Source organism: Chanos chanos, chromosome 12, assembly GCF_902362185.1.
Source record: "Chanos chanos chromosome 12, fChaCha1.1, whole genome shotgun sequence".
Classification (NCBI taxonomy): Eukaryota; Metazoa; Chordata; class Actinopteri; order Gonorynchiformes; family Chanidae; genus Chanos; species Chanos chanos.
In genome coordinates this window covers 21,271,123-21,284,378 of record NC_044506.1, presented here as the reverse complement: position 1 = coordinate 21,284,378, position 13,256 = coordinate 21,271,123, and the positions used below count along the sequence as shown (strand labels likewise).

Here is a 13,256-nt window from a genome sequence, read left to right as displayed (position 1 = left end):
TGAATACTGGGAGAGTAGCGAGTCTTTAACAATGAAATGAAAAGGTTGTGCAGTAAATATTTAGCTTGTAGAAAAATGTCAACAAATAAATAAATAAACAAACAAGGTTTTAGACATGTTTTCCCTGATTTAAAAGGGGAGACCATCTTTCAGACATGCAGAGAACTATATTTCCATGATATTCATATGTGTCCTTTAACTAATTATATTAGACTATGTGTACAGCAGAAACGAACTGTTGTTTTCAGGTGTGTCTTGGTACATGTGCAAATGCAAAGTCAAACTGAGCAATAATACATTGTATAATTTAGAATAATAGAATTTAAAAGGCAAAATGACAGCTGCATTATATTGTTAAATCCAACAGAAAACATATGCTCGTAACATGAAAGTTTAAACTCTAACTAAACTTTAAATTCAAACATGCATTTTATTTTATTTTATTTATTTAAAAAAGGGCTTTTTAAAAAAACAAAAAAACAAAAAAAAAAACAGGCTTGATATAATAAGACAACAGGTTTGGCTGAATTAACCAGTGGATGAATAAAGTCATGCAGTTTTGTTCAGATCCATGACTTAACGGCTCTGTGGAGGAACAAATCTTGCCTCTCACTGAAGTTTCTGTCAGTTCTGTGAACATCATGTCTAAAGAGTGTGAGAAATGATACCACTGAATCCCTAGACAAATGGCCCAAGGCTTACATAATGGCTATTGTTTATCATTTACATGACACAGTACTGAAACCTGCCATGATCTTTACTTCTTCTTGTTCACACTATTATTAGTGTGAACCTGGACAGCATTTCGCCGATGGTTTGCATCATCCAATCTGCATCTTCTTCTTGTTCACACTATTATTATTATTATTATCATTATAATACAGTGCAAATTCCTCTGGGTGCCTGAAGGCTCCATATAGAAGTTTCCAGAATTCACCATACCAAATACCACTTACACAACCACCCAAAACCTCACACTAAAACCTTCACCACGGGATGCACTACATCAACTCACATATAAATAACTGCGAAGCTTGTTCTGAATTACAATACTGTGGTAACTGTGACTTATGACTGTTTTCTGTTTGTTTTGTTTTGTTTTTTAATACTGTGTAATTGCGTAATGGAACGGTCTGATTATAGTACAGATGATGAATTTCCTTTGTTTACATGTTTTTGTAATGCTTCCTTGATTTTCGTTTGAACTACTCTCTCGTAATCTTACCTGATTAAACCTTGAAACCTTATTCATTCACACATTACAGAGGTTGTAAAGTCAAGACACACACCAAGCACCCGGTCAGCCACCACAAACATTAAATATTTAGAAAACGTTTTTCCTCCACAAAAAGTTTTACTCTGAATGTTAAATCTTCCACTTTTCTCATCTAGTCAACTCTGTTACAGTAAAAGTCAAACCAGGCAAGAAGTGTACTTAAATGTAGCCAATTAAGAATGCCTCAATAAAAAAAAAAATCGCCATATAGTTATTTCCCATCTTTGTATTTATGTGATTAAACTAAAAAAAACTATGTATGCTATTTTATTGCATGATCATTTCACTCTGATTTTCTTGTCTTATTTGTAGATTTTTGTTTTGTTTTTATTTAGGATTATTTTGTTTTTCAGTTTCGTGACAACTTACTGTTTTAGAATGTTGAAACTATGACAGTGTCTAAGAATTTAATATGTCACAATTATCACTTAGTATATCATGGTAATCATTCAGTATCTGCAAAGATTCACCTAGTAACTGCATGTGTTACAATAGCTACTTTGTTTATAGTGTCTGTTGCAGGGTATCCAATTTGGTCAGTAGGTGGCACTAGAAGTCTACAAATGACTGTATGCTACACTAACAACCAGCATCATCTGTATAGAAAAGGTGTCCCAAACGTTAAAGGTAGTAGATGTTATCTTGTATCAGCTGCAAGACAGCACGAAGAACAAGGAATCTCCCATCCTCCTTGTGCTTCACACCTCAATTTGGACTAAGTTTGGACTAGAGCTGAAACCTCACATGTAGTTTGACTCCACTCCTCAGTTTCCACTCATCGAATGAAAACACCAACCTTCTGGTTAATTGCTTTGCTCACGGGCACATCAGCAGTGTGCCACCATGTTTGGGTTTTGAACCCACAACCCTCTGGTGACTAGGGCACATTCCCTTACCTGCTACTACTACACCAGTTACTGCTGGCACAGCAGAGCAGAGAAGAGCACCGATATAAAACAGCGCGTTAAAGCTGAGTGCTGTAGTGGTGTGGAGAGTCTTTTGGTAAACGGTTCATTCTTAATGGTGATTAACGGTTGTTGATGGTACTTGACGGTGGCCAGTGGTGGTTCATGGTATTCAATGGTGTCTCCTGAGAAAGGCAGTGATAAATCTCCTGATGAGGGAGCGTTTTTGAGGCTCCTGTCTGTCCTCCCTCACTGTGGATACAGCCTCACATGATGACACCTCAGTGTCTTCAGATTCCTATGGATAAAGAAAAAAAACCCAGATTTATTAATTTATTTGATCTAACATGATTATCATAACTACATAATGGAACAGAACACTGAGTCAGTTTTAAAAACGTTGTGGTTCTAAATGAAAATTCTAAGTATTCAGAAACACTAAAATATAACACACACATGGATCCCATCTCAGTAATCACATCAATATTCAAATGCAATGGAGAGATGAAGAAAAAGAAGAGCCACCTCTTACTTTTATATTGACCCTGAAGCTGGAGAACAACATCGTGGGAAAGCACCCCTGGTTCATTTCGCCGATGGTTTGCATCATCCAATCAGCTGCTTGCTCATCGATCTGGTCTGGACTCTTTGCTTCCCTCCTTTGGCATGATCAAAGAAAATTAAGGTGGTTATTTGGTTCAGCACCTCTCTGATCAGATACACGGACAGCACTGGGAGATCAGGCCCGATGAGTCCAACGTGTGAAGTTTCGGGTGGTACGCAGACGTTCCACCACAGTTTCTCTAAAGGCCCTCTGGACGTTCTCCCGAACGTGTGCCTCACGCAGGCCTATCAGAGGCTGAATGTGTGCCTCACGCAGGCCTATCAGAGGCTGAACGTGTGCCTCACGCAGTCCTATCAGAGGCTGAACGTGGATACTCTGCTTCCTCCACCAGTCTAATTTCAGCCCCTCAGTAAAAAACATGCATATTAATCACTTCTGTTATAGTGTTTATTCTTCCTGTGAATTGGTTAAGTCACAGATAAACTCACATTTATCACTTTTTGTGCTGACAGTTCTTATGGAGCGTCAGTTTTCATTGTCGTACCAATTTTCATAGCATAAATTGGTAGAACAATGAATCATTAAACCTAAATTTCAACAAATTTGTTTTCTCACATATTTATATTCATATATATAATAAAATACTATCAGATAAACCACCTACTTTAGCACATATTTATCTGCACTCAGATCTTCACTCAGAGAGTCTACTGACAGACCTCAAAAGGAATTTGTGTGGAAAGCCAGATGTCCAACTGTGATGCCTTCATTTCACAATACTGATAAAGAACTTCTGCTGAGGTTCAGTTTCTAAATAACCTATGTCATGGTATCAAAAGGGCTCAGTAAGATTTCTGCTGAATGTACCCATCAAGTACATTAAGCACTTTTGTAGTTAAGCACCAAACCTGATCTTAGACAGTGCTGATCATTTTCCAGATCAATATTATAATGCTAAACCATAACAAAGTGGACACTTTATGTAAAAACACTCGTTGACTCATAACAGCCTGTGGTAGACTGGTGAAATATTCTGTCTCTGTTGAGTTTATGTTTATACTCTGGTTCTAATATTTCCAACAAGTTCAGGACATGAATGAATATTATCTAATAAATAAAGTTCTGTCAGTGGGTCATATTTCATTAGAAACTCACCTCCTGATCAGGTTTATCCTTGATCCCCTGCCTGCAAAAAAAAAAACCCAGTTCCAGTTCTAGTCCCAGTCATACACAGTTTATACTCGTAGTAGATTTTTCTCCTTTTAGAATATCGATTAGCCGCGATCTTGTGAGTCCTGCAATTACGTAGGTGGTTGATGCGATCTACCCTCGAGGCACACGGTCAATTCAGTTGTCATAAATTGTTTTTAAGATTATGCAGCAGGCTAGGCTATATATTAAATAACATAATGACTCATTAAACAAATTTTTAATATTACATTACTCAGCTGTAGTATCAACGACAGAAATCATACGCATAAATCATGCTCTCCAAGTAGGTTTGCATGAGAGGAGTGAGCGTGACGCATCTGGACTCTTCTCAGCTGATCCGTAGTCGCAGTCTCCAGAACTGCACCGTCCCGTGCGGCAGAATATCGCTCGGCGACCTTCCTCGTGGCTGCCTTACATGCGGCAGCGCTTTTCTCCGACCGCTTAAGACTTTTAGAGAAGCCTTTCTTGTTCTCATCCGGACAATAAAGTTGAAATGCAAGATAATGCAAGTTAATGGCATAATCTGCTGTCATGACAGTCTCTATTTCGGGCAGAGACAGGAAAACTCTAACTGCAAAGTTATGTGGAGTTTTCTCTCACCCCGAAGGTACATTAATTCTACGCGAGAGTTTTGGTTATGATAAGATCATATTCAGCCTTTCAGGTCGCCATGAAAACATTTTTAATTCTAATAAGTGTCCATAAACTGTTACCAATGTTCACGTGCCTTTTTAATACTTTGGCTTTGTTCCTAAGTTGGTTGTCCTTCACCACAGCGACGGGAGCACTGCTTTTTACAGCAGGCTCCTGTCAGCACGTGTCTCGGGTTGAAAGACAAAACAATCAAATTACAGCTCAGTTAGCAGTTATCGGTAAGGCAAGCTTGCAGTCCTCCCAATGTTACTGGTCAGGACAGGTAGAAGAGGAAGAAGAAGAGGAAGAAGCAGAAGAACTTTATTTGTCACACACACACACATCAGAACAGTGAGCAGTGAAATACAGCCTCCACATTTAACCCATCCTATACACCGGTGAGCACACACACTAGGGCAGTGAGCACACACACACACACACACACTAGGAGCTAGGAATGGTGGGCAGCTGCAGGTGCCCAGGGACCAACTCCAAGATCACTGACAGGAGTATTAAATATTAAATAGTACTCACCAAATTTATTCATGTACCCCTCACCATACAAACTCTCTCTCTCTCTCTCTCTCTCTCACATACATACACACACACACACATTACACCACTGATGACTCACAATAAAAACTCACTCACACATACATCACATACCATTCACTATATGGACTCACAAATACGCATTACACTCTAGCATAAGTACACAAACACACTTACAGCTTCCTGTACAAACACACACTACATACATGTACAAAAGAAGTCAATAACAACAAGTTATACTACCATCTTTTATGACACAGATACTGGAAAGAGCGTGTATGAGGGGGAAACAGGGGAGGGACAGGGGGATAAAGATAATTGCACTTCTGTGTCTGTATGTAGAGAATGAAGTTTTGTGGGCATTGGAGTGTGACAGAAAGAATGTAATTATATCACACACTGGAAATCTCTATCTGTTATGAGGTGGCGCAGAATCTCAGAGCTCATTAAGGTTGACATTTAATTACAGGACTACAGCGCTACTGCTCAACAATGCTGTGTAAAAATGAAAACAACCATAAGAGAAAGCATGTGCATGAATGGCTAGGTTATTACCGTGAACCTTAGTGACATAAAGTATACATGTAAATGGTCATCTGTTGACTGTTTAGTACTTTACTGACATATGCGTTCACTGACATATGTGTCGCCTAATCAATACAGCCTTCCCCCTGAGTACTGAGTAATGTATTCTGTGCCTAACCTTGTGATGAGTCAGTTGTATTGTTCTGACTGCTGAGAGTGAAAAGGTGTTCATTCAGATTGGACCAGACCAGAGTTACCCAATGAGACGTTAGCATAGCACTTTGCTCATGGGATGCATGGTGAGGTACCAAAAGAAAAAAAAAAAGGTGTTTGTTTTAGAAACCATTTTAATTTTTTCAGTGACTCAGTAACAGTGGTCACATCACATCAAGCTGGGCATTACATTTGAACTGAACATCATATGGCATTGGATGGCACTGAAAGATTTCATCTGAACTAAATGTCATATGGCATTAGATGGCACTGAAAGATTTCATCTGAAGTAAATGTCATATGGCATTGGATGGAACTGAAAGATTTGGCACTTGGGTAGTGAGCTGATTAAAGAGAATGACTTTGCATTGGTTGTTATGAGTTGACCAAGCTGAAAAAAAAAAGCCTTTTGACATCTAGACCAGCATGGGAAAGTCTGGATCATGCCAGATTCATCGTTCAAGACGTGGGATATTTCAAATACTTCAGTAACAGATCTACTCTACACGGTGCTATGGGCACAACTGTCTGACACATGAATATATGGAAAGGTAAATGACAGTTATACCTGCTGAGATGTGGGCGTTATCAACAAAGCACCTTTGGTAATGGTATACATGAAACTAGATACCATAGGCTCCTATTACATCGATAAAGGGAAAATTTCTTATCAGTAATATGAATCATTACGCTGTGATCAGAACTGGACAACATGCAGTACATCGAAAGTCACCAAACTTGTTCTTTCAACACTGTGAAAAGAGGGAGATGCACGCTGGTCTACCTTAAAATTCTCATTTAATCACTTTTAACCAGCACTGTCATTTCTGTTACACACCCCAAACAGCAGCTGTTTCTCTAACTGGACAGCGAATGGGCGTGAACAGGAAACGGGAAATACCACTGTTAAAAACAGTGAGCTGTTCAAACGCAGGTGAACAAAGATAAGAGTGAAACTGACATGTAGAGACTGACACGTAGTCTGTCAGTATCTCCCTCACACCATGTATTCATCTGTATCACACCATTTACTCATCTCTATCACACCATGTATTCACCTCGATCACACCATTTACTCACCTCTATCACACTATTTATTCATCTCTATCACACCATGTATTCACCTCTATCACACCATGTATTCACGTATCACACCATTTATTCACCTCTATCACACCATGTATTCACGTATCACACCATTTACTCATCTCTATCACACCATTTATTCATCTCTATCACACCATTTATTCATCTCTATCACACCATTTATTCACCTCTATCACACCATTTATTCACCTCTATCACACCATGTATTCACCTCTATCACACCACTTACTCACCTCTATCACACCATTTATTCACCTCTATCACACCATTTATTCACCTCTATTACACCATTTATTATCCTCTGTGTTGTGTCGAGTAACAGAGATGGCAGGGGCTCGTCTTGTTTGGGAAAAGTAAGGCATTCAGGTCAAGCAGAGTTCTGGGCTCTACAGTCGTTCGCACACAGAAAACGCATTTCTTTTGGACGTGTTTCAGACTGGATCTTTGGACATGACATAGTTTCCGATAATTAAAAAAAACCTACTTTGTCATTTTGAAAAGAAATTGTTACCAACTTCAGCATGACTGTTTGGTAATTCTAGCTTCAAAGCTGTAGAATAAATGCCAGGGAAACCCTGGGAGAATAAAAATTATGGAAAGAATATAAAATATTTAATGAAAATAAAAGTGATTTGGCTTCTGAGGCCAACTTAAAAATGTCTTCACTTGAACAACACGGAATCTCACTGCTGCCTGTTTCAGATGTCATTGCATCATTCCTCCAAAAGATGGCGCCACCACAAATACATTGAGCAACACAAAACCAATTGGAAGAAATGACTGGCAACGTAAACAGTGCTGTGGGATGGACAGTGGAAAAAACGAACACTCATTTCATTCCACCACCTTATTTGGTCCAGTTTGCAGTCTTTCTACAGAGGCTAAAAACAAACAAAATGTCTGATTTCACATGCAATGCCACACTTTCACTTCTCTCAGTATAAATACAGAGATCACGTGTCTCCATGTATGTACTTTATTATAAAACGGGTGAAAGTGTATAGACTCGACAACAAAACGGCGGGCACATCTCTGGGCACTAGAGCTTTTGCATTCCTAGGTGGACAGACATATCATTCAAGTACAAATTTTTTTTTTTTCCACATATGTACAAGTCCATCCGCCAGTCCTTTGTTTATTTTTCTCTTTCTTTTTTTAACAGGAGCGGATAAGTTCCATTTGGAATCACCTGCAATGAGATGGCACCATTCAGAGGAGGAAACGTTAACACACACACATACGCACGCACGCACGCGCGCACGTAGTACGGTTCAGGATGGCCGTCTTCTGTCAGCCGGTCAGTGGGAACGTCAGTGCTGAAGCCTCTGTGTCGTTCGGTGTTGAGGTAGTGAACTGGTATCAGTGCTTTGCTGGCCGATGAGTCAGTTTCTGTACGTGTGGGGGAAGCCTGAGTTGACCGACTTCCTGGGCCAATAACAATGAAGTTCTGATCAGCACGTTAGCATGATAGCATTGTGACACACTCAAGGCTGACACAATCACAGGCATCAAGTTTTGAGCTCTTCTTCAGAGAGGATGGTGGGCTTATGCAGAATTTTTAACTGTCTAAAAATCACATCACAGAATAATAATTACACAAACTTTACTTGGCCACGAAGTATGCAAGCATGCGACGGTATCGAAGAAGTACGCCTAAAACGTCCTCTGCACTCAGCTCTGAGAGAGCAACCTGCTGAGAAAAGAAAAGGACCACTGAAAATGTTTACATGGAGTACGACTTCTCCAGAAACAAGTCCATTTCTGTCCATGTTGTGTGAGAGTCAAAGTCTTCCATTCTTTCTCTGTCATCCATATGTATCAGTCCTCAAAGCTACCTAGATCCTGAAGCATCTGTCCGTCAGTTTTTTTTTTTGTTTTTTTTGTCCCCTGTCCGGTTTCTCAGCCGTCATTGGCTGCCACTAACTGTCCAAGTCCCTGGCGTATGTACACCGGCTGGATCTCCTTGGTCTTAAGGCAGAAGTCGCAGGCCCAGACGGCGGCGCTCTCCCTGGTCAGCAGTCCGTACGCGGGCTCGGTCAGGCCGCTGCAGTCTCTGTGGAACCAGCGCTGGCACGACGCTTCACACAAAATCGCCTCTTGATCGTCGTGCACCTCTGAGAGGCAGAGGCCGCACGGGAACACCATCCCTCCGCCCAGCTTCTGCGGGCCAGGGGCCGGGCCGGCGCCGGGCGGAGGGGCGGGGCCGGGCGGCAGCGGGGACTGGGTGTTGGGCGTGGCGGTGGAGTTGGACGGAGGATTGGGGTTGTTCCCGGGGGTGTTCCCTCCACTGCTGTTGTTCATGTTGTTCTGATTTGAATTGGGCGGTTGGTTGGGCAGTGGGCCTGCACCAGGGGCATTGCCTTGCTGGTTGTAGGGCGTGGACCCCAGGGCGGAGTTGGGTGGTGTTGGCTGCTGTTGATTGGATGAGCTGTTGGAGGCGGGACCGCCGGTTGCATTGGGCGGCTGATGCTGATTGGGTGGCACCTGCTGAGGCTGTGGACCATTCAGAGGGCCAGTAGGGGAAGAGTTTGGGTTGGGGGGTGGGGGGACAGACGGTGGCTGACTGGGTGTGTTGGGGTTGGGCTGTTGGACGTCGGGGTGGCCGGGAAAACCTCCGACAGGCTGAGGGGGTCCTGAGGCTGGGGACGGACCCGGGGTGGCGTTATTGGAAGGGGGACCGGAGGGATTCATGTTAGCCGGCTGCTGCTGAGGAGGCCCAGGCTGTTGGCTGCCTGAACCTCCCCCAAAGTTCTTGCCGTCCTCGCTGCCTGGAGGGCTCGACCCAGGGTAGGGACCATCCTGGGGAGGGAACTGTCCCTGTGGGGGCACGCCTGGATGGCCACCGACCATGTTTCCACCACCTCCACCCGCTCCCAGACCTCCCATCATCCCACCTGGCATGCCCCCCATAGGGTTCATGGGGCCGTGGGGGGGGCCGCGTGGACCTGGGCCGCCGGGCAGGGGGGGGCTGTTAAATGGGTGACCACCCTGCCCATGCTGAGGATGCTGCTGGTGCATCCCAAATCGCGGGTGGGGAGGACCTCCTCCTCCTCCGGGTCCACCGGGTCCCCCCATCCCACCAGGCGACAGCATGGGGTTGAAGCCTTGTCCTGGGTGCATAGAAGGGCTGAAATTCGGACCCATGTTAAAGTGTGACGGCCCGCCTGGAGGAAACCCACCGCCACCACCCCCTCCGCCCCCGCCTCCAAATCCTGGCATTCCCCCAAAGCCCAGCGGATTGTGTGGTCCGGCGTTGGGGGGCGGGGCTACAAAAGGAGGTCTCCGACCGGCCTGAGGACCACCTGGTCCTCCAGGCCCACCCATAAACCCCATTCCTCCTCCAATACGACCACCTCCTCCATATCCTCCTCCTCCTCCTCCACTGCTGGCTCCTGGGCTGGGCAGGAAAGGGGTTCCCGGGCCACCTGCCCCACTAGGACGTGATGGAGGGCCAAAGTCATCGTCAAATGGGTTGGAGGCCACCAGGTGGTCTACCATAGGAGTTGGAGGGGGCGCAAATTCTGACAGATGGGAGAATGCAGTCCCCTGAAATAGAGAGATCACAGTAGAGAAGGGGAGAAAAGGAGACGACAACAAAGAACCCAGGGAGCTGACATTCCATAAAAATAATTAGTTATCAAAAAATGAACAAACTGTACGATACTTTGGTCTACAGTATAGGGGCATTCTATGTGGCGGTGTAATCCGAGGTGAGATGACCTGAACCTCAGTGTTCACATCAACTGCTGTACGTATATGCATAGGGAGAAGATGCTGGATGACATTCTCAACACTGATGCTCTTCCTCCAGAGGAAGAAAAGTGAGCCAATGCGTAGAGGCTGTGTGGGATGAGTGCACCTCTCTGGTCCTTACCTGTGCATTAGATTTCCTCTTCTTTTTCTCTGGACTGGACTTCATTTGGGAACCTAGACATGGTAAGAGAGAGAGAGAGAGAGAGAGAGAGAGAGAGAGAGAGAGAGAGAGAGAGAGTAATAAAATGATTCATGGCTCACCACACAAATTTAGCCTAACTGGCACAAGTCTTGTCATGTCTTATCTTGTCTAAGTAACTTTTTTTTTTTTTAAATTTCAGACATGGTTCACAACCATGGTCTGTGTGATCCGGATTATTGGCTATGACAAGAATGACTCATCAAACCTCTCTGCTGATGCACAGAAATGATCTGCTGAGGGAACAAGGCAAACTATAGCTATATGGAACAACAAATACAGCTGAAATGAATTCACCATTGCTTAGTACAACATGCTCTATTGCCAAGCTCAAACTTGTCTGTATCGGTCCTTGATTAAAAACAACTGGGGACATTTGAAGAGTAGAACAAAGGGTGACAGAATCACGATACAAATAGCTCGACATGTATTTACAGTTGCAACCTTGCACAGTTGTGGACTGACTGAACAGTGATGCAGCAGTATCGCAACCCGAACGTGTTCATCAGGGACAACAAAACGACGCACCAGGATGAGGTTCGTTTAGAGTTAGGTGACAGGTGAGAGGCGGAGGAGGGGGTAGACAGAATACTTGAGAGAGCGCTCTTATGAACCACGCAGAAAGCACAGGACAGATTCTCCGAAAGCAAGACCACCGAACATTCAGGGGCGTGCGGACAGGAAAAGGTAAAATCTTGCAGCAATAATTTACTGTGGGTTCCGCTCGGACACAAAAATGCGTCGACGGACATATGCCTACCTTTGCCTCGTTTTCCTTGACCTTGTCCAGCCAGTAGTCTCCCCGGTTCGGCAGCCATTAAAATGACTGTCAGTGCGTTGCCATGTCACCGTTCATATGCAAAGAAAAAGTGTACAATTGACGAATACTCTTATATGTCCATTACTACCAGTCATTGATTGTAGAATACCGAAATAGCGATCGATTTACTTTGGGTACCGCTCTTTCTAACTGGCAACCGTAACGTTACCATTTAATTCATATTACTGACGTTTTGACTTGACAAGCATTGTTAATAACAAACGGCAGTTAACATATTGATATAGAAACGTGGATCTTGCAGATCTAGCCCAGGGTCCACCTAACGTGAGATGCGTATATTATGAACGGACAACTGTCTAGGATAAGTCGTGAAAAGACGGCAAGCGTACACCTATTGGTTCGGGGTAATTCGAATGAGAGCTGAGGCAGCCCAAGCCTGCAACACACACAACGGTTCCCTCTTTTTTTTTCCTCCATATGATATGATTACTTGCAGCTGTGTCAGAGGTTTGAAAGCTAGCCGTATCGCTACCTGGACACCGTCTAATAAAGCCCAGGCTTTTGTTTTTAGGTGTAGTATTTCTATTTTATTATAAGAATTACTTTTCGATCGCTTGAGCTTAACAGTTGAACTGCTCAAGGTTTATTTTCGTAGCAGATAAGTAGTCGCACTTAACACAAAGGTACTTTATAAAGGAACTACTGAATTAGCTAGCAAATCTAACGTTAGCGATGTAAAGCGAGTTTGCTAACCAGCTAACGTTAGCTATCCTAGCTTAGTCAATGGCTGTTCACTATCTCTGTTGGACACTCAAGTATTCAGGAAACCTTACGCTTTCCTCGTTAAAAACAATCAGTTCATTACAAGATAAGCAATCAAAGTCAAATACACTTACAATCAGATTTAGTCCAAAAGCACGAAATTGGCCATGTTAATTACGACCTACTGTCGCTACCCGCACAAAGAGGGGCAGATGGGGTTCACGCGCACCCGGGATGGTTAAAAAATAGGGGTGTCTTTGTGTAATCGACATTATTTAGATGTGTATATACAGTATTTAAGTCATGACAACATGATCAGTTTGCTTTCACAATTGTTAGGTCTACAGTTAATCGAAAAAATGTCTATATTTACTTATGCGAGTTTATTGTTTTCAGCTTGGCCCTATTTTTTCGAGAGTGGTGCAGTCGAGATCGGACCACTTGTAATTCTCTGTATAGGGACTTGTTCGCGGGCATCAGTACTTGCGCAAATTCTGCCATGAACTCGTCCAACAGAAGGGGCCAGGCGCTGTCCGCACGCAATACAAAACTGACACTTTTTAAATCGCAAGATAGTTAGAACCTCTGTGAGTGAGATTCATATGGTTAACTGCTGGTAAGAACAGAGGAACTCGATGAAGCAGAGGAAAGATGACCATATTAAGAGAGTAAGGAAAGGCGGCCACTTTTGCATTGCCAACACTGAAGAAAAAAGTTACCGTTTGTGAAAAGCTACTTTGTGAAAGTTTCTGTTCATACAACCTTTATCTATC

General features: G+C 43.2%; 1 protein-coding gene across 3 annotated transcripts; it reads right to left on the bottom strand.

Moving 5' to 3' along the window:
- Positions 1 to 8,001: 8,001 nt before the first annotated feature.
- pygo2 (pygopus homolog 2 (Drosophila)) lies at positions 8,002 to 12,690 on the bottom strand. Of its 3 annotated transcripts, XM_030789016.1 has the most exons (4): positions 12,618 to 12,690; positions 11,701 to 11,766; positions 10,863 to 10,915; positions 8,002 to 10,534 (listed from the first exon to the last, which is right to left on the bottom strand). In XM_030789016.1, the coding sequence occupies exons 2-4, from the start codon at positions 11,756 to 11,758 to the stop codon at positions 8,888 to 8,890; spliced, it is 1,758 nt and encodes a 585-aa protein (XP_030644876.1). In that variant the 5' UTR covers positions 11,759 to 11,766; positions 12,618 to 12,690; the 3' UTR covers positions 8,002 to 8,887. The 3 variants fall into 3 exon arrangements, with proteins under 3 accessions (XP_030644876.1, XP_030644878.1, XP_030644877.1); XM_030789018.1 differs by lacking the exon at positions 11,701 to 11,766 and having other exon boundaries at positions 12,618 to 12,675; XM_030789017.1 differs by lacking the exon at positions 12,618 to 12,690 and having other exon boundaries at positions 11,701 to 11,768.
- Between the last annotated feature and the right edge of the window lie 566 nt (positions 12,691 to 13,256).

Bases quoted from the DNA above. Each gene is read 5' to 3' on its own strand.
- pygo2 (XM_030789016.1), bottom strand. From the start codon at position 11,758: ATGGCTGCCGAACCGGGGAGACTACTGGCTGGACAAGGTCAAGGAAAA. The intron at 10,916-11,700 runs GTAGGCATATGT...TACCATGTCTAG, and splicing joins TCAAGGAAAACGAGGCAAAG to GTTCCCAAATGAAGTCCAGT. The intron at 10,535-10,862 runs GTAAGGACCAGA...TCTCTATTTCAG, and splicing joins AGAGGAAATCTAATGCACAG to GGGACTGCATTCTCCCATCT.